Raw genomic sequence first — 27775 nt, forward strand, 5'->3', positions numbered from 1 at the left:
AAATTACGCGTAGGCTGTTATGGTGGCTCACGCATCTGAACCAACGATAGTTGCACTTTCTTTCAAAGGAATTTCCGTACTACGAAAGTTCCAACCGTGAATGGAACAGCCTACTAAAAGGCATTATTATTTAAATGACAATATATCGACCAATTATCGAATCTGGTAACTGACAACGCTCAGACGGTTCAAAACATGCTACAACAGCTGACAGAGGCAAGCAGAAGAGTCGGACTTACAATAAATATATCAAAAACGAACATAATGACAAACAGAGAAGAAAGAACCTTAGTAGTAGAGATAATGAAAATATTGAATATGTACAGAACTACTACCTAGGACAAATTATATCATTCAGAGACCAGAAGACTTTAGAAGTAGAGAGAAGACTATCAAGTGCTTGGAAAAGATTCTGGTCGCTTAAGGAGATACTTAAGAGTAAGCACTTTCCAATGTCAGCTAAGAAAAAAGTTTTTAACGTACAAGTTAAAAACACATGTGTATCCCATGTATAACCTATGGTTGCCAAATTTGGGCACTGACTCAGAAACATTTCCAAAAGCTTAGAACCTGCCAAAGAGGAATAGAAAGAAGTATGATGAACATCACATTAAAAGATCGTAAAAGAGCAGAAGAAATAAGAGCAAAAACAAAAGTAGAAGACGTAATTAAGAAAGTTAAAATGGCAATGGATGGATGCCAAAATAATTACAGACTGGCAAACACGAGACGGTAACAGAAAAAGAGGTAGACCAATAAAAGATAGATGGATGACATCAAGTCTATAGGGGGCGCCATCTGGACCAGGAAAGCCAAGGATAGAAACGAATGGAAACAGCTGGGAGAGGCCTATGTGTCAGAAGACACGCTGAACACTAATCCGGACAATACGATGTGTTAGTTTTTAAGTAAATTTGTTTATAAATGTAATGTAATACTGTTTTAGTTTCGGCAATAAAGGCTATTATGATTATGATTATGAAATCGACCATTAAATCCCAGGTATCACCTCAAGCTCGAGGTGTCCAGTTGAGAAGCTTTTAAAGCGCTTTTAATTATTTAAGGTTTCTCGCTTCGAGGAAAATAAATGCTTTTAACACAACTGAACAGGAAAGCTGAATAATACCCGTTCTAATTTAAAGGATCAAAATATCTCAGGGCAATTTCGTTTTTAACGAGCGAGTTTTATATTCAGTAAGCTTCATTACACTGAGATTATAACTAACCTCGATTTAATATTTCTAACTTGATTGCGAAACGATTCAGACCGCCGGTATTGGTTAAATGATTGACAAATTGCAGATATTAGTTTCGCGGTGTTTAATGCTTGGTTCAAATCCAACATCATCATCATCATCATCATCTCAGCCATAAGACGTCCACTGCTGATCATAGGCCTCCCCCTTGGACCTCCATACGTGCCGGTTGGAAGCGACCCGCATCCAGCGTCTTCCGGCGACCTTAACAAGATCGTCTGTCCATCTTGTGGGTGGACGTCCTACGCTGCGCTTGCTAGTCCGTGGTCCAAATCCAACATGGTCGCTAATTACTAATGCTTTACATAGCACATATACCTTATACAGTAGGCCTTATTTATTTAATATGGATTTAAACTTAATGCGAGTTTTTGTAGGGTCAAATGTGATGAATAGGGACGGCGGGGGGAATAGGGCCAAGAACCGGGAATGATATTTACCTGATAATTTAAAAGAAAATATGTATCACAGATTATATCTTGCGATTGAAAATAATAGTGGTTTATATTGTTTTAGTAATAGAAACTATGGAAAAGCGTGAAAGTCGTGATATATTGTCAAACTAACAGTTTAAAATTGAGTCTGTCAACGAATGATTGATATGAGCTCCAAAACTTCGTTTAAAAGTAAAGGTTATACTGGTTTGTGACACTTCTAATAGGTAGTGAAAAAATGTTTAGGCATTTAATTTGAGAACCTATTAATTACATGGTAATTATAAATAATCTTTGATTTGTTAGCAAAAAGTGTGAAAATAGAGATCCATGAAAATGTCATAAAAATATGAGGTGTATATGGACGCAACGGGGGTGAATAGGGACGACTGAGGGGTGGAGCGGAACGCCTCTGGTAGTTGATAGGGACGCAATAAGTGGGAATAAGGACGCTAAAGGATCAATAGGCACAGGGCTGGCAAAATTGTTTTTAAAATTAGTTATTCTTTGTTTAGTGTTTTTTTGGTAGATTAGTACTGCACTTACTTGCACCAACTTAAAACAGGCGGCGTTTCTGAATGGGATATAGGTAGGTAGGTACATACACGGTGTAACATGAGGAAACCGAATAATTTTAACCACGCATTTCTGAGGTCAAAAGAAGGAAAAAAAAATAATATGACTTTAGGTCAAATTCGTCGAAAAAAATATTTTTTTTTCTTTTGTTTTTTTTTTAATTTTTGAATGTATTTGTACATAAAAAAAAATGTTATTGGTAAACTTGTCACTTAAAATTTATTTTTACATGTTTTTTTCGTAAAACCTACTTTTTGCAAAGTGTTACTTGTCACTTTTTGACATCTATCAAAAGGATATTTATTTAGACCACGTCCCATAGCAGCAACATCACCACCAAAAAGGCCTTTTACACTATGTAACAATAAAAACTTGTATTTTTTTAAATTAATATTATCTCTAAAACTAGGCAAATTTCAAAAAAGTTTATAGGACATGTTTGTCTCTAAATATGATCAGGAATACGCTGTGAAAATTATTCGGTTTCCTCATGTTACACCGTGTATATAAATATATTTATTTAGTAACTGTTTTTAATTATTCTGACTTTTGTAACTCTACTCCGTATATTACGCCCCGCTTGATAATAAAATAACAATATACTTAGATAAAACATTCTGTGTGTATACTTTATGTTTACCTACAACAAATAATTAAAATTTTATTTTTTAATCATAGCTTTATTCTGGTTTAATATATAATATTTACCTAATCATTTTAAAGTACCTAAGTACAATAAACTATCTAGACCAGGTACTTACCTGTAAACTTATTTATAAACCTTAACATCGGGGGCCATCGAGGAAAAAATCCTATTATATCTCTCTCAAAGTTCAAAATCGTCCCTATTCACCCCATTTGACGGTACTTTTATTTATTTTTCTTGACGTTTCTAGCACTACTTATGTATACCGCTATAGATAAATATAGCTGTCTCGATAAATCAATTAAATTTACTCGTATATTTCGTTTAGTACACTAGTATAATTATAAATTTCGACACACTAGTTAGGGTTCCGTACCCAAAGGGTAAAACGGGACCCTATTACTAAGACTTCGCTGTCCGTCCGTCCGTCCGTCCGTCCGTCCGTCCGTCCGTCCGTCCGTCCGTCCGTCTGTCACCAGGCTGTATCTCACGAACCGTGATAGCTAGACAGTTGAAATTTTCACAGATGATGTATTTCTGTTGCCGCTATAACAACAAATACTAAAAACAGAATAAAATAAAGATTTAAATGGGGCTCCCATACAACAAACGTGAGTTTTGACCAAAGTTAAGCAACGTCGGGAGTGGTCAGTACTTGGATGGGTGACCGTTTTTTTTTTTGCTTTTTTTTTTGTTTTTTTTTTATATGGTACGGAACCCTTCGTGCGCGAGTCCGACTCGCACTTGCCCGATTTGATAAATAGTTTTAATTATAAAGTTTCAGTCAAGTGGCTAGATGCAACAATTTGTATAAATGATGCCCTGCTGTATATCTGGGGGCACGGCAGTGCCCCCGCCAAGTCGAGCAAAACATTTATTTGTCTTCACTGAACACACGTGTGTAGAGCACAGAAGTAACCGACATAATGTGAGGTCTAATCAGCAGAATGCGGTCTAATCTATTATATGACATGTGCATATAGGTACGAGGGATACAGTGAAAGTTATTAGAATAGAGTTTCAGTCAACGATTGCTCCCACTCCACCAAAAACAGAGCCACATGGCGACGGACCGCAAGAGCTGCGGTGGCGCAGAAATCGACCGTCACATGACCACGACCACTCTGTCAAGAGTGCACGACTAAGAAGAATTAGAATAGAGAAAATGGTAGTATTTAGGTTGTTAATATGTATTGAGAAGAGCGCGTAAAGCCAGAAAATTAGAAAAGATTAGAATATGGCTATTGCGCGGGTTTTAGCGATAACTCTGAAAGTGTAGGTATTTCTGTTTACTATTTTAATAACAAATCATATAAGAAGAGAAGAAGTCAAGGTACCTAACGGTTTTTTTTTGCAAGTTTGTGACCCTGCCATTCTATTATTTTTTAACAAATAATAAATTCACTATACCTAGGCGTCACAAACCCGGTTTCACCGAAATCGAAAAAACCGGAAAAACCGGGTTTACAGCCAATTGCCAAAACCGGGTTTTAAATTTGATAAAACCGGCTTTTTCGAGTTTTTCGATTTTACAGTTTTATACTATACATAGTTTAATTATTTTGAAGGGCAAACTAAAAAAAAAAACATACGCACTAATTGTATAAATAAAACAGCTTTTTAGTCTTCAGCGTTATATCTGTTTGCCCAGTTTTGCAGATAAGCTGCTTAGGTGCTCCTTGAAGTTAAGGCTTCAATCCAGAATGCTTCGGAGATATTTAGGAAGTTGTGTCGGATAAGTATGCCCCTGAATTTTACTCTCAGCTGTTGGCCAGTTTGTTGCACAGGCGAAAGCAGAACACCTCCGTCTTGGAAGTGCTGGGGCACTAACGCCACCGAGAGAAATCGTCATCTAATAGATCCAGGTCCTTTTCCAGGGTATTTTGTCCCATTTCCAAGCTGTCTTTTTGTGTCACAAGGGCCAGGATACGACTGAACCATCGGTATTTTCAGACCTATGACAACTAATACTAGGCATTGTAGAGAGTGAGTTATGTAAAAATTTAAAAATAAATATTTGTTTCGCGACACCGCTGCAAATGCCGCGACAAAACCACTCGTTCCATTTATGCATCAATCGGCATATCGCTCCATGTTAAAGCGACCGCAATCATATGTGGTTGAGCTAATTCCAATCATATACTAGGCATTGTAGAGAGTGTGGAAAATCCGCTAGCACGTACAGCTCGGTGGCCACTGGGGTATCGTCTATTGCTCTTGTTGTGAAGACTAGGTCCGGGTTGTGGTCACTTCTCCATCGAGTTGATTTGAACGTTCCTTTGCGGCCTTTGCCTTTGTTAGAAATGACTAAAACAGTGTTGTTTATATCTGCCCAGTCCATGATCGCCTTCTCGTTGGCGTCAGATTTCTTATATACCCAGCTGGTATGGTGGCCATTCAAGTCTCAAATGTAAAGGGATGGATGTTCCAAGTAAGGAAGGGATGGAGTAGGCCAGCAGCTACGTAGAGGCTTATACCTATATGTTGCATATCTGCGTTTCGCCGATTTGAATAATCGTGGTGACAATGTTGTTGCCATTGATGTTATTTGAAATCACGTTGACCAGGGCAGTAAGAGAAGACCGACCGTATGTCGAAGATCTATATTGTTTATGGTATAATGCCGCTACTAAATCAAATCCCGGTAATTTACCTCGTTTAGCGAGTTGGGCATCATCAGCGGTGTATTTCCAGAAGGAAGAACTATGTAGGCATTCCGTTTTAGGATTGCTGACTTAGTTAAAAATTTTATTGATGGATTTGGATTGATTTATTGATATCTTGGTAAAGATAAAGTAAATAGGAATGTTGTGGAAGACTTTATATCAAAGCATTGATCCTCAAAATACTTGCTTATTTTACAAATTATACGTAAAATCGAAATCACCGAAAAAACCGGAAACCCGGTTTTGCAGTTTCACAAAAACCGAAAAACCGGTTTTCTAAAATACGCACGGTTTTGTGACCCCTAACTATACCATATTCTGACGCGCTCGAGCATTACTGACGATCGATTTTTTTTAATATTCTGACGGGCTGTCCTGTCCTGCGGGCGCAGCACGGTTCCATTCTTATCGCCTATCACTATGCGCGTCCCTTTCGCACTTACATACTTGTTAGAAGGTGACAGGCATGGTGACAAGCGATAAAAGCGCGACCGTGCTACGCTGCCTGGACGCGCGGCTCTGTTTTAAGGACTCATACATGGTGGAGGTACTCAACAGGAAGCAAGGTATCCCCTTTTGTTAATCTGATGCGCTAGATTTACTTCAAAAATCCCCTATCATTATCATTTCATTATCATTTCATTATCATTTCATTATCATTTCATTATCATTTCGTTATCATTTCGTTATCATTTCGTTATCATTTCGTTATCATTTTGTTATCATTTCGTTATCTTTTCTTTATCATTTCGTTATCATTTCATTATCATTATCTAAGGAGGTAAGATAGTTTATTAAGCAAGTTTTGGAGGCCAATTCGAACTAACATTTCGATATGTAGGTACTTAATTTTGCTATCATTCATGAGTACATTTCGCTCGCATTTGTTCGTACAAAATGGCCTCCTTGTTAGACATTGAAGTATTTATGTAAAAATTTAAAAATAAATATTTGTTTCGCGACACCGCTGCAAATGCCGCGACAAAACCACTCGTTCCATTTATGCATCAATCGGCATATCGCTCCATGTTAAAGCGACCGCAATCATATGTGGTTGAGCTAATTCCAATCATATTCGGAAGTCATAAATATTCTATTTCACGCCAATTACACAGAGTGTGGCAAATATGGCGCCGGCGTGAATGTACCTACCTAATGTATTTTCCAGATTAGCCATGATTGTTGATAGTGTGGCACTAATTGAAGTATGCACGTTATGTATCTCATTTCAACACAGATTAGAGTTAAATATTCACATCATAATGGAACTTTGTAATTCACAAAACGCCGAGGGCAGCGTGAGCCGCGCCAAGAGCATTGTTGCTGAGTGGTGGTAACAATTTTGGACGCATGTTTCTTATCCTTCTCTTTCTTGCTTCTGCCACCTGTATGTGCAATGTGCATTCATTGTAAACATTGATGTATTACAGTGTTAACAATTTTCAAAGTATTAAAACATTTTTTATTAACTTTTTTTACTACTAGACGGCACTTGATGTAATAAGTCCATCCAGTGTTAGGGGTAAGCTAGGATTTCAAGTAAAATGGGACGTGACTAAAAAACAAACAATTATGGAAACCAACAACAAATATTTGTAAACATTAACCTTTATTCATTGCAAGTCGGGTAATATCGCAAATATGACATGTTTTATTTCAAACATTCCGATGTCTCTAGTTTACATAATATTTGTATTTCAGTATCCTAAAATTGCACTATTTAACAACTGTAAATTACCTTTATTTCCAGTTTCATTTAGAACACTGTTTGTGTCGGTGTCACCAGTGGTGGCGGATTGGCAGTCTTTGCCGCTCTAGGCCCCAGGCCCTTCTCAGCACCCAATATTGACTACATTTTGAGTTATTTCTTATTGTTATCATCATTGAATTTTTTGTCACAATTTGCCGCCACTAATATCTTGCCACCCTTGGCCCTGGCCTACTTGGCCTTAGGGCAAATCCGCCACTGGTCACCAGTAATATTTAATGTTACAAAAAGTGCATAAAAGAGTGTGCGGAAAGAGAAGAGTCTTGGAATTGGGCCCCGTACATTCCACGAGTCTTCTCTTTCCGATCAGACTCTAGTAACAAAGTCATGGTATGGAAGGGACTGTTTACGCTGGCGTTATATTATAACAGTAAGCGAATATAATACGTAACATTTGTTATTTATTTAGGCCGATCTTACAAACTCAAAGTGTGTAAAATTTACATCATTCAATTTTGTCCAGTTCTAAACCTCTTTAAAAAAGAAAGCCGTTTTGGCATCTAAAAAGAGCATACTTGGCTCCAATTGCTCCAAATAGCAAAGCAATATTTCATTGATAATTACTCATATTACTAATCTCAAGTAGGTACCTAAAAATTCATACACAACTACTTTTATCATCTGGCTTAAGTCCTTAATATTGTTAAAGGACTTGCTTTACATTGCTATGAGTTTGGCAGCATTGCCGATGAATAGGACAATGGTGCCAAACTCACAGCGCTGTTTTACGAATCTAAGAAAAGTTCCCCCCCCCGTGTATATTATTATTCTGCTTTCGCCTGTGGCTATTTAGAAGGCTGTTGCTGCTAGCTTGGGGCTGTTGTGGAAGTATTATATGGTACCTAAGGCTGAAACCACCACCACTAACACCAGCGACTACCAATAACACCATCCCAAATCAACTAGAAACAAGACCGAAGTGATCCCATAAGTGTTCCGTGAACAAATTCTGTACGGAACACTAAAAACTATATTTTCCCATTCAGTTACCTATTTCCATATACTTTTTTGTGACTATCGCGGACACTGAATTTTGTATTAAATGTGACGTGTCAATGTAAATATTTAGTGTGGAGAGGGGAGGCAGTGAGACTGGACACGGTGAAGTGCGGCGTGGACATTGAAGATACGGTAGAAGGCGCGGTGCCAAACCATCAGTACCCCTGGCTAGGCGTGTTATTCTACATGCTGCGTGAGTAAAGGTTACATTCCAGCTGTGACAGTATTGTTGTACTATTGTACAGCATTGTAAAGGGAGACGGCATTCGCACTATTTCCCCTCTGCCTAGGTACAAGATCAACTGATCTAGCGCGGGTAATAAAACTAGTTGCGCTCGGATTTTTCACTAGACCGGCGAGTCCAGACGCGCGCGTGAACACAGCAGCAGAAAAAATGCCTAACTGCTCGGTTTTTTGTCGTAAAAAAAGGTCAGAGACATGAAATTTACAAAAAGAAGGTGTTACATTTCACATGTAATATTTTTTTTTACATATCATACGTTTAATTACATTTAAACACAACTATTATATTTTAGTCTCATGTAATTGTTGGATTTATCGATTTTGCTCGCCCAGTACAAATTGCGGATCGGTCGAGCGACAAATCCGACTTCTCATCTGTCAGAATACAATTAAATACTTCGACGAAAATATGTTAGTGTGCGTGTTGTGACACTTGTGACTCGTCCGTACACAAAAAGAGATCGAGGTTTGCAAGATTTGTCTTTGACGTGTGTCATTTTCTATGTATTTGTGTCGTCATTACAGATTGGATTTTGTATGAAAGTGTGTGGGAAGTGCGACTGTGTGCACCTTTCCCCCCGCAAAAAATGGCAGAAAGATTTGTACGGTAAGATATCGCTTGGGCCCCTCCCTTCCGATGTGTCGTAAGCCGGTGTTGCTCGAAGGCATTGTAGATGCGAGTCATGGATGTCACTGTCACTTTCCTTATTAAATTAAGTGACAGAGGTGAAATTCTTATCGCGACAGCATTGTGTCAATTCCAATTTGAATATGATTAACGTAAGAACTTAAGCGAGTTATGGAGAGTTCCTTTTGCCAACAACCTCTCTAGTTTCAACCATTGGGTTTGGAGCGCCCAGAAGATGGCAAAGCTTTACATTAACTACATGTTTACTTTAAACTTCTAACGCGACCCAAGCGTAGTTGGTATCTAATCAAGGAAATCCTAAGTGACAGCCCATTTCCCACCGCTGCCACCCAAATGTCACCTTAGTCAGGAATTGCTGCTTATATCTTGAAGTGATGAGTTGTTTTTGTTGCAGACGGCGAGCAAGGAGATACGCGCTCGGTGACGACGGTGGTGCTCGTACACACGGAATTCGTTATCGGTAACTCAGCCGACATCGGCCCCATGCCCAAGCGATCCTTCCGGTAACTACACTGCCATTCAACATAAGTTCATACTCGAAGATGAGCAGAGAACCGATAAAACGAATTATATTTTAGAAGTTGAAACTAAAAAGGCATTATCTTGTAGAGAAGTCGTCTAGGTGACAATTGATGAAATTTCCTTGTTTATGATAGCGTAACAAATTCTGCATCTGATCCCTTTAAGAGACAAAATTAAATGCAAGTCATTACTAACGTATTAAATATGTATGATGACGAAGGAAGGCGCTGGAGTGCTCTTATTTACGTACGACTCGACCCACAACACAATGAGTACATATTTAGCTGCGGCCATCTGTATAATGAAGATGCTTCCTTAGGCCGTCCTTATCTCAATTTTCATCGTAATTTATACGTTAAAAATCACCATAAGTTCTAAGATAAACGTACTAGTGCTCGACATGGCAATGTCCAATAGATGACACCTTACTCACCTCTATAGACAATGACTTAAGGTCCAAAATTGGAAATGGAATGTTATCTTTACATTGCAATGTAATGACAGAAACCAGGCGCGCGTGCTGCTGGGCGAGGGTTGGGAGCGCGAGGGGCGGCGCGTGCGCAATTACGTCGTGCACCCCGAGTACGGCGAGACCATCAACAGTATCGCTATAGTGCATCTACGACAACCCGTGCGGAACCGTGAGATTACCTTTCAGGGCCACCCCACAGTAGCGTCTCCCGAGCGTCGGCGTCTAGTCAACTCTATGGCTGCTGCTCGATGCAACGTTGGCGCAGCTGTGCAGCGACGCCATTTTGCATAGCGCTGGCTTGACGCCGACGCTCAAAAGACGCTAGTGTGGGGTGGCTTAGTATCTATCTTCCTAAAACCTGCGATCCCGTCGTCGTTTGTCCAATGTTTTTTTTTTTTTTTTATTTATGATAAGTCAATACAGTCACGATTCAACATCGCTGTACATAATATGTATAAGAGTGTAGGGTTTTTGAGACAATTAATGATCACGGTTGGTTGCCGACTTAAAGTAACATTCGTATGTAACATTTGTACTTAACTATATGTACATATACACATACGCCATACTACGATTGAATAAATAAAGGACCACGTGCTTGCATTGCCTATTCAAATGCTAGACAGACAAATATTTACCCTCATATTTGACGACCTAGCTATCTGGCCTAGTCGGTACTTCGGTAGTGACTCGGCCTATGAAGTCGATGGTCTTGGGTTCAAATCTTGATAACGGTAATGAGCACGAATATTTGTTACTTAGTCGTGGGAGTTTCCTGTGTATTAAAGTGATTATACGATACATGTCTAAGTATATACACGACACAAGCCTTATTGAGCTGTTGTTGAAGTGAAAACTTCTTTAGCGGCGCTGTGCACTTTTTGTGATGGGGAAAAAATGTTAAACTCGCGACGGGTCACGTGACCGACAGATTCGACAGATTGAAAATTCGTAGACGGAGACGTGACCTGATCGAAAAATTGTTACAATGTCATTAAATTTTCACCTCTGCCGGCACTCCCGGAGTGCAACCCGTTGTTTTTGAAGTGAAAACTTCTTTAGCGGCGCTGTGCACTTTTTGTGATGGGGAAAAAATGTTTAACTCGCGACAGATTCGACAGATTGAAAATTCGTAAGACGGACCCGTGACCTGATCGAAAAGCTGTTACAATGACATTGAGTTTTCACTTCTGCCAGCATTCCCGGAGTGCAACCCGTTGTTTTTTTTTTTTCTTTTGATGTACGGAACCCTTAAAAAGAATCAAAACGATGCCTTGAAAAAACGTATTAATTAAGTTGAATCATGAAGTAAAATCAAAGTTCCCCAGGAATCAAAGTAACCCCATGCCACGGTATTTATTTATTAATTATATTTTCATACTTTAGGAATGAGTAGGTAAATAAAGGATTAGGTACGTTCTGATTTATGTTTCTATATTTCAGTTAAAATATTTAAACCGGTATGCCCGCCTCCCTATCACATTCGTCACCCGACATTTTGGGTAGTTAAGTTCGATGACAGTAAGTACCTAATAAGATTTTTTAAAATGTAGTTATTGATATTGTAATCGTAATAATATGCTACAATGTATATGTGGCAAATCCGCTGTCTTATTTGATAGTTCAGGGTGTTTTATAAATTACAAGATTAGCGCACGTAAGTCAGCATGATAGTCGTTAGCGGCGGTTCTGTTCGCGGGCGGTAGTACAAAATTTGTACTACCGCCCGCGAACAGAACCGCCGCTTATGCAAAAGATTATGCACTACATTTAATGTAGTGCATAATCTTTTGCCATCACAATTTCACGGAAACGCACGAACGTGTTAGTGTAAGGCCTAAGTGGACGCTCGAAGCGGAGCGTGGCATCGGGCTCACAAGTGATTTATTTTGAGCAGCGTGCACTAAGGCCGCTCCTAATATATATATGTTTGCATTTGTTTATGCAATATGCACGCCGCACGCCCCGCCCCGCTGCACGCTCAACTCGAGCGTCCACTCAGGCCTTACACTTATACTATTTTTTAGTATTAGAGATTCACTAGATATGAAATAGTAAAGATGTGTGTCGTTCCACAGCATAAGGTACCTTATGGCGGCTGGCGCTTACGCTATTATTAACGCCACTCCAATATTGAGCCGGGGCATTGGGGCAATGGTACCTTTTGCCGTGGAACGTCACATATCTTTACTATTTCATATCTAGTGACTCTCTAATCCATTTCCTGAATCGCGCCGAAATACGAACGTTTCCGAGAAAATACGATGGCAGAGGATAATGTATACGATCTGTATACCAACCGAAAAGGTTTGCCATAAGGGTAACATTCCATTTCTGACCGCAGCTGCACTACTGGTACTGAACGCGTCGCTTTTACTGTCAATTTCCATAGTAAAATTGACAGTAGTGCAGCTGCGGTTGGAAATGGACTGTAACCTTAATACTAAAGATACCGTTCGGATTCAGACTGCATCAGCATTTACTGCTGCAGTATTGCAGCTCCACATTATTGCGACTGCATTGCTGCCGCAAATGCAGTACCGTGAAAGTATAAAACTTTGCCCTTTAACATACCTAACTTCGCCCACCGCGTCACAAAAAGACGTGACGTGAGACGTGGTGTGAGTGTTTCTTCAGAAAGTTATCTGTAACTAAGCACTTTTAAGTTATATCGCTTTTACTGAACTGTGACGCGGTGGGTAAAGTTTTATACGTTTACGGTAGTAGTAGTGTAAGTTTTTGTGTAAACTTATTTATGTACAACAAAGTGACATAGGAACGGTACATACAAACATATACCTACATAATATTTGTTTTCAGATGTAGAATCAACACTGCAAAAGCGTGTGTTACCGGTTACTGAAGTATCCGCTGCTGAGTGCCGTGAGTTCTACATCGAAAAAAGCGTAAGTTACTATTATATATCATCTGTTAACACGACCTTTAGTTTGCCCGTGACTTCCTCAGTATCTAAACTGTATCAGTTCGTGTTTAAGGAAATTGAATTATTTGCCGCAGAATCAAAAACATTGAATACTTTTTAAAATTTTGGCTATCGCTTAAATTAATGGAAATTTTGAACACACAAATATTCGATATAAGTAACTGATACTACTTGGCAGGTTTTAAAATTGCAACTACATATATTTCTATCCACTCTATTTAATTCTGTGGTCCAAAACTTTTTGAAGTGAAAACTTCTTTAGCGGCGCTGTGCATTTTTTGAGGTGGGGAAAAATGATAAACTCGAGACAGCGTAAGGCGTAACGCGTAAGGCGTCTCTCCTCTCTTTCTACCGCGTGGCGAAAATGTATGCCTGAGCCTGCTGTTTAATTTAGGCGGCGCAGTACGCTTGCGTGATGTGTGACGGCTGGTGACGGCTGGTGACGGACAATTTCATTGTTTTTTTATTTAAATGCCATCTAGTGAGATTCCCTCCAACTGGTATTAATATACCTAACTGTAGTACCAGTAGTACTTACAGTGATGTGCTTAGGGGTTTTAAGTAATGCGACGATACAACGCTAGATGGCGTTAACATCAATTACACATAGTGCTGTAGACATTTTGCACTATATGTTATTAATATTTTGAGTTACAATGTCGTTGAGTTTTCACTTCTGCCGGCACTCCCGGAGTGCAACCCGTTCTTTTTTTAAATAACACGTTTCTGGCGAGTCACGAGTACTTAGTTTGGGGCGACTAATAATTTTATTTATTACTAGTAAAAATTTATTTTCGTTTTTAGCTGTACGAGGTGAATAGACGGCCATCTTTCGTGAAATGTACGGTGTCACTGGCGGAGCGTGCGCCCTGCGTGTGGGGTGCGGGTGCGGCGTTAGTCACGCGCGACGTGTGGGGCCGCTGGCAATTGGTACAGACGGCTGAACTCACAACTCTCACAACCTCTTAAGGCCCACCATACTAAAAAATTTGCTAGCTTAATTTGAATTTAACAGTGAAGGAAATATGGTTGAATTTCTTATGATGTGAATTTTTTTCTATGGGGCACGGGCAGGTCGTCCAAGTCAGCCCAACCCTTCCTACAAAGGTTTAGTAAGTGAACTCTATGATGATGGCAATCAAAGGGAGAATTTAGATTTTATTGAAACCGAATAACTAAATCGAAACCTATGGTTCAGTAGGGACGGCAAACAAATTGCAGCAGAGTAAATTGATATCCCACAAAGAGGACAATATCCCACAAAGAATTTGGTGATAGTTGCAGGTCAGATAAAAATAGCAAGTAGTATTATATCCCAAGATATAATTATCATAAAATGCTCGGTCGAGTACCATGCATACAAATTTCTATACAAATAGCTAGGTCGTCTCGTCCTTTGCGTGCGTACGATCTACGCTCAAACCTCGATACATGAGCACCTTTTATTAAGTAGTGGTGTTACACTGTATGTTCTTTGGTTTCTGCAGCTAGGGCTAAGCGTATATGGACCAGGCTGTGGCGCGCCGGCGCGCTTCCTCGACATGCTGCGCTACTACCCCTGGATCGAGGACTCCTTGAACAAGTTCCAGCGTATCACCATTTCGGAGATCAACCAGCACAAATACGTATTGCGCAGTGCGTGCCATTCATGTTTTTACACTTTCAATGTAGTCTAGCCGCCCAGACGTCAAAACGTGCCAAGTCAAATGCAATTTTCATTTGTCAAAATAAAGATTCAAATTGGAATGGAACGGGAGACTTTTAATAGGCCTCTGGGCGGCTAGAAGAATAGTGATGAAGCGAGTCACTTAGTTTAGGAATTATGTGAGTAATGTGAGTAATGACTAATGACTTAAAGGGTAAGGTTTGTGACAAAGACATGAAAGAAAGAAGATCTAAATATGAATATAAATAGATACATATGTGATGGTCCGATGATGTTTGAGTAGGTAAGCGCTACTTGCATCATCCCACAAACCTGGGGTTAACCGGTTAAACCGTTAACCCAGTGTCAAATTGTACTGGTAACCATGGTAACTCCAGGTTTAACCGGTTAACCCCGGTTTAGTGGGATGGTGCAAGTGGCCCTAAATGTGCGAGTGATAAAATTTTATTCTACAGGTGGCGTTGCATACGGAACGCTGATGCGTTTTGGAGATTGTGATAATTACGAGATGCAGAACCTTATCTATTATGACTACGTGAGGATGAGCACAGACAACATAAATGTTAAAAGTGCAACATACAACGTAAAAATTGATTATACTTATCCATAATAATCAAATCTTAAAAACTAAACCAAAAAATAAATAAAACTAATCTTAAAATAAATAATTACAAACTTTACTATCTCCCTGCGGAATGGTGCCGTAGATGCTGGCAGCATTTCCTCGCTGTATCGCAATACTTTTTGTGCGAGGAAGCAGCCAGCTCTACGATCACCAGTGGCGTCTGCTATCCTTTTGGATAAATCCTTAAATATCATAGAAGTTGTTTAGTTTTTAGGTTTTGTAGGTTAGCTATTTAATCATCAAATTAGATACTAAAGTAGTACTTACTTACAGTCAAACTTTTAAAGGTTTATAGTTTTTGTTGTTAAACCTCAGTTGGTACAGAGTCCTGTTCTCTCGCCTTAAGAACATGTACTAGGTACAGTGCATGGACTTACTAATTAACTGAGAGACTATTATGTGTATCAGGGATAAAGAGTAACTACATAGATGAGTGTGAGTTATGCTGCTGCGAATTTTATAACGTAAAGGTCGTTAAGGATTAAATAATGTTACTTTTAAGCCTGACCGCAGACGCACAGAATTTTCCGTATGACATGTGCAAGCGGGACAGCGCTGTGCATTTGTAGAGTGACGTCCCGTTTCCGCACGTCATTCCGTACGGAAACCGAATGAAAATTAAATTCCTGCCAACAGATGACTGTATTTGAGACGGTACAATACACATGCGTGGTGTTCGAGCTGAAACAGGCGTCGGCGTCCGCGTTTTTGAACGTGCGCCATTTTTGTCCGCACCGGCGCGGCGGGCCCGCCTGCTACGCTTACAAGGGTTGGTACTACAATTTTAAGCTTTGTCAGCTCCGCTCCGCGATTTCGTCGCTTTGCTTCAGGCAGCTACAAGTACATCCGTTCTACACCAATTTTTGTGGCTAGCTATAAGCCGCGCGTGCGCTGTCGCCACCTAGCGGCCATATCTGTCCTGATCGCAACAGACGCGTTTTGTTAGAAAGTGAGTCTTCTGTACCTAGTACAGTCACCTGCAATAATATGTTACTATTCGAAGGCCGCAAAAATATCTGACACGATCTTATTTGTAGAGCCATAAGAGCGTGTCACATATTTTTGCGGCCTTCGAAGAGTAACATAATATTGCAGGTGACTGTACTATTATTTATTCTGTGCCTTTGTGAACTTGGCACCAGACCTTGGCTATTATTTTTCTGATAGTGTTTTGTTTGTAGTTGTTTGTAGTCAAAACTATTTTATTTGTAGTTGCACCAAAAAGTTAAGTAAATAGGTAAGGAGGAGAGAAAAATCTCAGCACCCCACTTTGAAAATCTTATTATTTTACTAACTTTTACCGATCAAATTAGGTGGTGCGGACGCGAAAATACCAAATTTCAATGTTAATATGTTAGTTTAAGGGCAAGTTGTTTATTTCGAGAGCTGGGCTGTCGCCATAAATCTAAAATTGGTGATTTAATTTTGCACTTGTGGCCGGTAGATAATATTGACGCATATTTAAATTCTGACCAAATTGTCTACTTGATTGTCTAGTTAGAGGACTGGTCTTCACAATTGAAGCAATAGGGATCACCTGGGATCACCGAGAAGATTTAATGTTTGCGTCCACACCACAAATTAATCAGATTGTGCAAAAAATTGCCCCGTCTGGGCTGGCCTATTATTTTTATTTTGAGCCAAAACATTTATTTAATTACAAATATTACAATACGTATATTCATCCAATATCCTTGTCTTTATTACTATAAAATTGCACAATTTTCTAAATATCAACGAACATTTTGTAAAATAACATATTAAAATACCGTAAAACGGGGTGAGTAGGTTTCGCGGGGACAGGACTAGGTGGGTTATGAATGGGGAGAGAAGGTTTGAAAGGGGAGTGAGAAGGGATTTTAAGGCTACTGCTACAAAAATAATGTATTCCAATTTAAAATGGAGCTATAGTAATACACATAATAAAAAAAAATCGATCCAACAATCATCTAAAATCACCTTCGTAAAACCCCTCTCACCCCAAATACGAGGCACTACGGGGTGAGGTGGGTTTTCCTCTTTATCGTCAAAGTTATGAAATGGAACTACCCAAAATAAAATAAAAACTAAAATACAAACGTCCGGAACACTTATTATATACACCATTCAGTTTTCATATGTTAAAATAAAATGTTATCGAGGTTTGAATATCAGTTTTGACCCTACTCACCCCATTTTACGGTACTTAAATTTACATTTGAACTGTCCGTGCAACAGCGCCCCTTTCTCGCGATAGTCTCTAATTCAAACTTTTTTGAAAATATCGTAATGAACAGCACTGGTAAATCTATGGTATCATTTATTGTAAATGTAGTTCACCTAATGGGGTTGGCCAGTCGAAGTATTTAGTAGATGGCGCCAGCATAGCTTGCCCTGTCAATCCCTAGAAATGTGCATTTTTTTTTATTGAATTTATTGCCCTGCATGCCAGCCCTCTAAACCAAATCTCATAGACAAAGGGGCAAGCTATGATGGCGCAATCTATGCACACGTTAGAAAGTTGCCAACCCCATTCTGAAGGCAACTTTAAACACCGTCATTCTACCAGGTACCCGGTTCGACATAACGGTGGACGTGATCTTTGTGGAGGCGTGTGCTCTGGAATTGCGCGCGTATGGCCTCCGCATCAACATATCGTTAGTCGACATCGAGCAGTGGAAAATTGAGGAGGGCACATATTACGAGGATTTGAGGTATTTGTTTGTTGCTTTTATTTATATTATGCGTCAGAAAAGGCCTGACTGACTGACTTAAATTAACGCCCAGCCGAAACTAATTGTTTTTATTCGCAAATAGACAGCCGTATTCGAACAATGAGATACGAAGTTTTTGTTTGAAGAAACGTCACTTTTGACACTTGTTTAACACTGACATATCCGATCCATATCGTTTCAATATCTGGTATTTGACGTATCTCATTGTTCGAATACAGCTGATATACCGTAAAATGAGGTGAAAAGGGATTGAGAGGGCAGAAGAGACGCCAATGTTTTCTGTTAGTACTTTGATTTTCTGGCTCAGGTTACTAAGGGTAATTTTCTTATACTTTTAGCTATATTTATTTTTCACATCACCTATTCGGAAAAAGGCTTTTTCTTCCCTGCTAGGAGGGATCAAAGTGGCACTTTTCTTCCCTGCTAGGAGGGATCAAAGTATAAGCGGTTTCAAGTAAACACCGAATAAGTTTTACATAAAGTTTATTTGTTATGTAGTTAATATAGCAGAATAACACAAATTCTATCTCTTTCCACAAATTACACAGCCAAATCCACAGCCTTCATTTTCTGTCCTGTCAGTGTCATCTTTGTTCCAAAACGCGGGAAACTCTCAGAGTCACTTGTCAAACATTAAAAAAAAACTCAATGATGTTCGAAAAACCTAGACATCTAACATTCGGCCAACCTGACAAATCTAGGAGTTTGTCCTCAAACTCAATCTATTATCTGTACAACTTTATTTGCCAATGTACCACATGCGCCATATTATTTTCTAAGTTAACTTTTTACTTATCACACTAATGTGTCTCTAATGCAGCAAATTTTCACCTGATGTGCCATTTCACTCCGTACCACATTAGTCTCTACTTGTGGTCGTGCGGACCTACCCACTCAGTCTAGAACATTAATAATATTCACCTGATGTGACATTCCACTCCGAACCACAGTAGTCTCTACTTGCGGCCTTCTGAACTTAACCATTCAGTCTATAACATTAACAACATTTCACTTCCTACCACATTAGTCTCTACTTGCAATCGTGCGGACCTATCCACTCAGTCTAGAACATTAAGAATATTCACCCGACATGACATTCCACTCCGTACCACATTAGTCTCTAATGCGGCCGTGCGAACCTTCCCACTCGGTCTAGAATATTAATAATATTCACCTGATGTGACATTCCACTCCGAACCACATTAGTCTCTACTTGCGGTCTTCTGAACTTAACCATTCAGTCTATAACATTAATAACATTTCACTTCCTACCACATTAGTCTCTACTTGCAATCGTGCGGACCTATCCACTCAGTCTAGAACATTAAGAATATTCACCCGACGTGTTATTCCACTCCGTACCACATTAGTCTCTAATGCGGCCGTGCGAACCTTCCAACTCGGTCTAGAATATTAATAATATTCACCTGATGTGACATTCCACTCCGAACCACAGTAGTCTCTACTTGCGGCATTCTGAACTTAACAATTCAGTCTATAACATTAACAATTTTTTTTCAACAAGTAACAGTTTTCCATGGTACACTGGCAATAACAAACATTTAAAATAACTGGTAACATCAAATTTAATCTCTCTCTATCTTACCAACTAAATAAGACATTTTCATTAGTTGTAATCATTTTCATTAATACTCTTTTTCTTACACTTAATAGTACTTAATAGTACTTAATAGTACTTAATACACATAGCAGTCTCATTAGTAACAATCATCTTCTTTGATGTTTTAATTATATGTAACGTAGCTTTTCCGTTTCAAACTAAATATTACTTCTATTCTCTTTACTTATATTATTCTCACTATCCATTGTTTTCACTTAATAACATTAATATTTTAATTATTCGTCTGCTGAACCTGACTCATCATCACTGCAATCACTATCTTTTTGTGCTATTGATATCCAGGGCTGAATACGATCCGCTGCCCAAACGTTTTTGTATTTGCCTCTGGTAATATTAGAACCCGGTATATTAGTTACCTCATAACGATCATTGCCTAATACTCGACTAACTTTGAAAGGCCCCGCAAATTTGGGTAATAACTTCCGACTTTTGCCGTCATTAGAAGGCGTGTTTTTCAATATTTTAATCAAGTCTCCAACTGCATAAATTTTCGGCATTTTACGCGTCTTATCAAAATGCAATCTTTGTTCTGATTGATTTTTCTCTATGTGTTCACCAACTTCTTTACGAATTAACTCCACATCTTTGTCGTTTCGTCGTATTTCTAATGTCGTGTCACCTAAGAGCCCTTCACCTTTACTCAAAGGCCTTCTGCAGAAAAGAGCTTCGGCTGGTGTTTTCCCAATACCCTTATTAAGTCCCCATTGTATTTTACCTATATCTAAATCCCATTTATTCTCTCCCATATGGTCAGTATAAGCTCTAAGACTATCTAAAACGGTGCGATTATATCGCTCTACTTGACCGTTTGCTCTTGGAGACGAAACTGCATTGAGAACATGCGCTATTTCAAATTCTTGACAGAATTTACTAAACTCTGCGGACGTGAAACATGTTCCCCTATCCGATATAATTCTAGTCGGATACCCGAAGTTGTAAATTACATCCTTGAGTGCTTTAATTGCCGGCCCTGACTTGGTATTCCGTACAGGTTTTATAACACAGAACTTAGTATACCCATCGATGATAAGAAGAATGTACTGGTTACCAAACCCGCTCTTTACAAATGGACCCAAATGATCCACGTGTATAGTGTGGAACGGAATATCCACTTTAGGTATACTGTGTAAATAGCCCTCTTTCGGCCCGGCAGGCTCTTTGGCAAATGCACAATGCAAGCACGACTTTACGTATTTAGTAATGAATTTTTCATCTTTGGGAACCAGAAGTCTTTTTTAATTTTCTCCAAAGTTTTTTCTATTGAAAAATGACCTATTTCATCGTGGTTGCGTTGGCAAATTTGCCATCTAGCCCCTTTAGGCACTACCCATTTAAGATTGTCCCCAACCTTACGATACACACGATTATTTTTAATTACAAAATTTTGTTTTATATCCACAAGCTCTTTATATTGGGGATCCTCTAATGCAGCTCGAATATGGGTTATTTTTGGGTCTGTCATTTGTAAACTGAGTAACCAATCCTCTTGTGATATTTGAAGCACTCGAGTTATGTGATCGTTCACATCCCTGTCATCCCCGTTAGGTACCGGGTTTCGGCTAAGTGCATCAACGTGATGCATGGTATGTCCGGGTTTGTATTCAATGTCGCAATTATACTCCTGCAGCGCTATCCACCATCTTGCTACCCTTGGTATAATATCTCTTTTAATAAATGTTGACCGGAGAGCGCTGCAGTCAGTTATAATCTTGAAATGTTGTCCTAATAAATATACTCTGAAACGATGCAGTGATGCAATCACTGCAAGCGTTTCCAGTTCATAAGCATGTAATTTCTCTTCATCAATTGTAGTTTTGCGACTAAAATACGCTACTGGTTTCAGAGTTGATGTAGCAGTTTCTTTTTGGAATAAAATTCCAGCCAGTCCTGATTTCGAAGCATCACAATGCAATTCTGTTATATGGTCTGGATTGTAAATGGATAAAATAGGACGTTCTGTTAGTTTCTGTTTGAGCGCGACAAATGCAGTATGTTGTTGTTCGTCCCAGTTCCACGGTACATTCTTTCTAGTTAGATCAGTTAAAGGTCTAGCTATAATAGAAAACTTTTCAATAAATTTCCGAAAATAGCTAGCCAACCCTACAAATTGCCGCACTTGATGAACATTTTTCGGTACTGGGAACGATTTTACTGCATCCATCTTCTCTTTGCCTGGGCGCACTCCATTTTCAGATATTTCAAGTCCTAAATACCCTATAACTGTTTAAAAAAACTTACATTTCTTTATATTTAATTTCAAACCGGCTTGTCTTAACAGCATAAATGTTTGTTCAAGTTTGATAATACATTCATCGAAATTTTTACCTGAAATCAACAAATCGTCCATGTATGCTACAGCACATTTGTCTTTTGATTTACTAAGCATCTTATTTACGGTGCGTTGAAACACTGCCGGACAATTTGCTAAACCAAACGGGGCTCTACAGAATTGATATAATCCATCAGGTGTTATGAAGGAAGTTAGATGCTTACACTCTTCCTTCACTGGTATTTGATAGTAGCCGCTTGCCATATCAAGACTTATAAAGTACTTATTCCCACTTAATTGATCAATCTGATCATCTATGCGTGGCAGTGGGTATAAATCCTTTATAGTCTTCCTATTTAGGGCTCTATAATCCACGCATAAACGATGACCCCCAGTTTTTTTTTGATACTAAAATTATAGGGCTTGCATAAGGCGATTCTGATTCCTCTATGATATCATTTTCTAAAAGTTCTTGTACCATATCGCGAACTATCCCCTTTTCCGAGTGACTTAACCTATACGGCCTGTACACCACCGGTATATCATCAGTAAGTTTAATGTCTAACTCTGTCAGATTGGTACACCCTAGCTCAGATAGATTTTGTGCGAAACAATCTCGGTACTTATTTATCAATTCAAGGACAGACTGATTCTGTTCGCTACTTAATTCAGGATTTATTTGAATTTCTTCTAAAGTCAATGGTTGCGGGGATGAGTCAGACTGCAATACCCTTACATTTTGAATTTGAGTTGGAGTGTCATCAAGATGTATTGTGTATGCCCTAGCTACAACGGTGTCTTTAATAAAATATAAAGGGCTTTTTGACTCACTCATATTCAAAATAACAATATTACATTTACCGTCTATCAATTTGTAAACTCCTTCTTGAACACAGTATTCCATACCATTTATGTTCCGATAGCTGCCCTTTACATATATATCATTGCTAATTACATTTTTGCTATAACATTTCAGCAAACCTATATCACTTATCTCAGAATCCAACGTCACATACAACTCAGATTTTTGGTTTTCAAACAGTTCAGGGTCTACTTGTGGCAGTACTGAGTCATCTATACGACTCATGATGTTCAAAGAATTGCCTGTTTTCGTAATCACTACCTGGGGCAATTCAGTATAATTCTGCCCTATCAATACTGGTCTATGTACATACCTATCTTCAACAACATGGGCATCAATTTTTGCTTCTACAGAATCAATTTTTACAGTAAAAGTGGTTGTTCCCAATAGTGGAATGCTCGACCCAGAACCCTGTACTACTGGTAAATTGTCATATGATATGGGCAGTTTTAATTTTTCAACCAGGTCCTTTCTGATAAGAGAACAATCACTTCCCATATCCACAAAACATTCCACTGTATGTTCTTTATTAATTAGTACAGGTTTGTAATATTTTGCATTAGCAGGGACTGCGCTGTCAATAAAAAGTACACGCTTTTCATTGTTGTCAGTTTTCCTAAAAGTACACTTCTCATTGACATGCCCAAATCGTTTACAATTGGTACATTTAACAATAGGTTTGGGACAATGCCTTACTATGTGTCCTTTATCGTTACAATTGAAGCAGAAAATATTATTTACCGAATTGGTAGTTCCCTGTATTGGTCTGTGTCCCTGTTCATTATTTTTGTTTGTGTATGTACGTGTACTCCTAGTCCTATAAATATCAGAATTTTCTGTACATACATCCTTTAGATATTTTAACAGGTCTTCGGGTTCAGTAAATCGGGCAGATGAAGCACCTGCTCGAATAGTGCGATCATCTATTCCTAGTATTACACAGTCTACAGCTTTTTTACCAGAAATATCACAAGCATTAAGCAGCATAATTTTGTCTATGAAATAATCATCCAAATTTTCACCATATCTTAACCGCCTTTGTAACATTTCAGTTAATAACACTCCATAATTGATCTCTGTGGGGAAAGCTTTCTTTAAAAGTATTTGCCATTCCGACCAGGTATGTAATATTGTAGATTGGCCTTGATACCAATCTTTTGCACTTCCAGCCAGCTTTGGAAGGGCATAGTGCATAGTTTGCGCTTCATCCCATTTATAAATTTTTACACACTCATCCACCTTCAATAACCACTGGTCTATACGGTTGTTCTTTAATGCTGGATTAAATTCTGGTATCATAGTCATATATGTGGCTATTAAAAGTTGATGGTGATTTGGGTTTGACAATTGCTTCCAACAACTGAGAAATGTCTTTCAAATTTAACAACACATTAGGATTAGTAGTGCTTGTCTGACCTTGTGTATGTAGTTCCGGCTGTGCGTGTAGTGTTCCAGTATAATCACCTCGGTTGTCACACGTATCACCACTATTACCACCGATCACCACTGGTATATCACCACCACTAATTTCACTAAGCATCGTGTTCTGCGCCAAGACTTCCGTCGACGACGGTGGCGGCAGCAAAGGTGTAAGGGACGTCTGCGACAGCGGCAACGCTGACGTCGACCCCAACATTGGTGGTCGCTGCTCCATCGACATCAGCGATCTCTGAACTGACGGCGTTCGTCCTCGTGTCACACGACTCGACGACCTATGACGATGGCGATTGCGTGTACTGTTTTTCCGACTTTTCTTGTGAGCGTGTCGTCTATCATCCGAAGAAGCCGACGTCGTAGTCGCCTCAGAACTTGACCTGTCCCGGTTTCGCTTTTTCGATTTCTTACGACTACGGCCCATTTTTCGACTTGTCACTTCTGATATAAGCGGTTTCAAGTAAACACCGAATAAGTTTTACATAAAGTTTATTTGTTATGTAATTAATATAGCAGAATAACACAAATTCTATCTCTTTCCACAAATTACACAGCCAAATCCACAGCCTTCATTTTCTGTCCTGTCAGTGTCATCTTTGTTCCAAAACGCGGGAAACTCTCAGAGTCACTTGTCAAACATTAAAAAAAAAACTCAATGACGTTCGAAAAAGCTAGACATCTAACAAAAGTAACACTTTTCTGTTCTAGCACACTATTTTTGCATTTTTTTGCACATTATTTTTTTTAGCTTAAATAATCTGTTTAAGCATCCGATTGTGTCAACACTAAGATTTTTTTATTTTCCTCATAGTTGATGTGAAAAGCAGTATGTGTCACACGGTATCAAAATTATTTCGTCTTGGGCGTTAACACTTGAATCCCTCATTACGCTCAGGATTCTACTTAAGAATCCCTCATTACGTTCGGGATTCTATTGTAGAATCCATCGCTTCATTCAGGATTCAATGTACGCCCTTGACGGAAATATATAATTTTGATCCCTTGTAACACAAACTACTATTTCTTGCTATAGACATACTTATTTTTGTTGAGGCTGCACTGAGTAGGGGAAGGGCGGGTAATCACTAACGCTAGGTCGATGGGTAATCGCGAACGCAGCTGTTTCACTATGTTAGAAAGAGATAATTATGATTTCACTCATCGCCATTTTAGAAGTCACGCCATCACTATTATTATTAATAATATTTATTAATGACGCGCACCCGAGCTGCATACATCGCCGTTGTTAGTAGCTCGGTACACGTCAAAGGCCGTCGGAACAGTTTTACTTTTTACACTGTGGCAATGGGGTGAGTTGGGTAAATGTACCTATGGGGTAAAACTTTTTCACAACACCAGCTCGTAAAAGCTTTCTTTTTACACATCGGATACTAATTTTGTGTTGTTTGCTCATATTGGCTGATAGAATTGACTTTTATATGATGATTTTGAATGATAAATATTTAATAACGTTCATTTTAATTTGATTATTAATATTTTACAGTTATAGTCATTTCCTCGCGATGGTGTGGTAAAAAGTGTATGTTTCATTTGATACCACAGTTTATTTAAACCTCGACTCTTGCAACCCTCTCATGAAGCACTCGCTACGCTCGTGGTTCAATTTTATAATCTTTCGCTTGCTTGTTTAATAACGCCTGCACGAGGGGTAAAACAACAACTTTCCCCCCTTGTGAAACAAATGTTGAAATGTTGTCGAATGTAGAATTTAAAATGTATTACAAGAACATAATTAAATAAGAAGGCAACCTGTTGGGAACAAATCAAATTATTGTTGCCAAAATTTTGATTTATCTAGAGTACATAAATTATAAACTGAAATAGATGTCATATACTGAAAAAAAAACCGGACAAGTGCGAGTCTGACTCGCCCACCGAGGGTTCCGTACTTTTTATTATTTGTTGTTATAGCAGCAACAGAAATACATCATCTGTGAAAATTTCAACTGCCTAGCTATCATGGTTCATGAGATACAGCCTGGTGACAGACGGACGGACGGACGGATGGACGGACAGCGGAGTCTTAGTAATAGGGTCCCGTTTTTACCCTTTGGGTACGGAACACTAAAATAAACACTGGAAGGCTTCGTCACTTTATATTTAGTACATATAATGACATCTATTTCAGTTAGTATTTAAGAGGGCATTACGGCTCGATTCGGAAAATGAATTAGATTTCTACTAGACTTCAACAAGTTACGATACGGATAATTTAAAGATATTTGTAAGATAGATATGTCAAATTTGACGTTTCCGCGATTCTGGAGGTCCTCTTGAACGATTTCGACAAGTTATGACTTAGATATCCAAGTCACATCTAGTCGATATCTAATGTAGATCTAGTTGATCTCTAAATCGTCTCAAGATCTTGTGATTATCTCGAAATCCGAATAGGCCTGTTAGCCTAATGTTAACAATAAATTCAGACTGACTCCGGTGGAGTACAGCGGGTATTCGTACATGACGCAGTACGGCTTCGAGCCGTTAGACGAGAGGATGTGGGTTCCAGACTACAACAGATGGTCTACTACGGGAATACCTATAGATTTATCTACGGCCAACATCACAAATGGTAAGCGTTAGGAAATTCTAAGCTATCTAAATAGATATTAATAATTATTTTCTTAATAAAAGGTTTCTTGCTATAATGTTGTCAGGTCTATTGCCGGGAACTAGGTAGTGTACCTACTCGTAACAAAATCATTTTACGCTAGACCGGATAAAATTTTGTTTTAATATGGTCCCAAACAGGGTGTGAATGTATATACCTACCTATCTATGTATCGTCCGGTGAGAATATGTTTGTGCCCTACGCCACTTACATTGGCTTGCAGGAGAGCGAAAAGAAGCAAAAACATATATTTTTCGAAAAGTTGTACATTTAGGAAATATTGAACTTACTTATCATTTAGGCACTGTAGTATCAGGATGCTCGATGGGGGTGTATTGGTAACTGGTAATTAATTAATACCAAATACAGGATCTGTTAACTATTATTTATTTAATTATATGGTAAGAGTACACCTTAGTTGTAAACTGTCTATCCCAAGAGAGCGAGAGCGGGGGGGGGACAGCGTTTAGTTACCACAGGCACATATGTTTATTATTTATAGCACCATACAAATATTGTGAATATAGTGGTAATCATGAAATAAAAGCATTTTTACTATTGCCATATCCGTTTTGATGAGTAAATGTTAAACGTACAATGTATCACATGACACAATTAAGTGTTGGATATGTCACACTTTCGTGATAATTTTCTGTTAAAAGAGTTTAATTATCCTATAGCAAAATGCGGAAATGGCACAATATTTTTGTAAAATATTTCTATTCAAAAACCGATTAATGTATGTGTTATGTAGCA

At 38.7% G+C, this 27775-nt stretch overlaps 1 protein-coding gene across 1 annotated transcript; it reads left to right on the forward strand.

Moving 5' to 3' along the window:
• Positions 1-766: 766 nt before the first annotated feature.
• LOC134798352 (uncharacterized) lies at positions 767-26991 on the forward strand. The gene is made up of 12 exons (XM_063770767.1): positions 767-896; positions 8404-8538; positions 9632-9740; positions 10264-10400; positions 11675-11752; positions 13052-13137; positions 13980-14105; positions 14663-14810; positions 15297-15424; positions 16097-16235; positions 18015-18159; positions 26835-26991. Exons 1-12 carry the CDS (start codon positions 767-769, stop codon positions 26989-26991), a joined length of 1518 nt encoding a protein of 505 aa, XP_063626837.1.
• Positions 26992-27775: the final 784 nt, after the last annotated feature.

This window comes from Cydia splendana, chromosome 1 (genome assembly GCF_910591565.1).
Source record: "Cydia splendana chromosome 1, ilCydSple1.2, whole genome shotgun sequence".
NCBI lineage: Eukaryota > Metazoa > Arthropoda > Insecta > Lepidoptera > Tortricidae > Cydia > Cydia splendana.

Coding starts and splice junctions, on each gene's coding strand:
- LOC134798352 (XM_063770767.1), top strand. CDS start 767: ATGGATGACATCAAGTCTATAGGGGGCGCCATCTGGACCAGGAAAGCC. Junction 9,741..10,263: donor ATGCCCAAGCGATCCTTCCG/GTAACTACACTG, acceptor ATGTAATGACAG/AAACCAGGCGCGCGTGCTGC. Junction 14,811..15,296: donor GCACAAATACGTATTGCGCA/GTGCGTGCCATT, acceptor TTTATTCTACAG/GTGGCGTTGCATACGGAACG.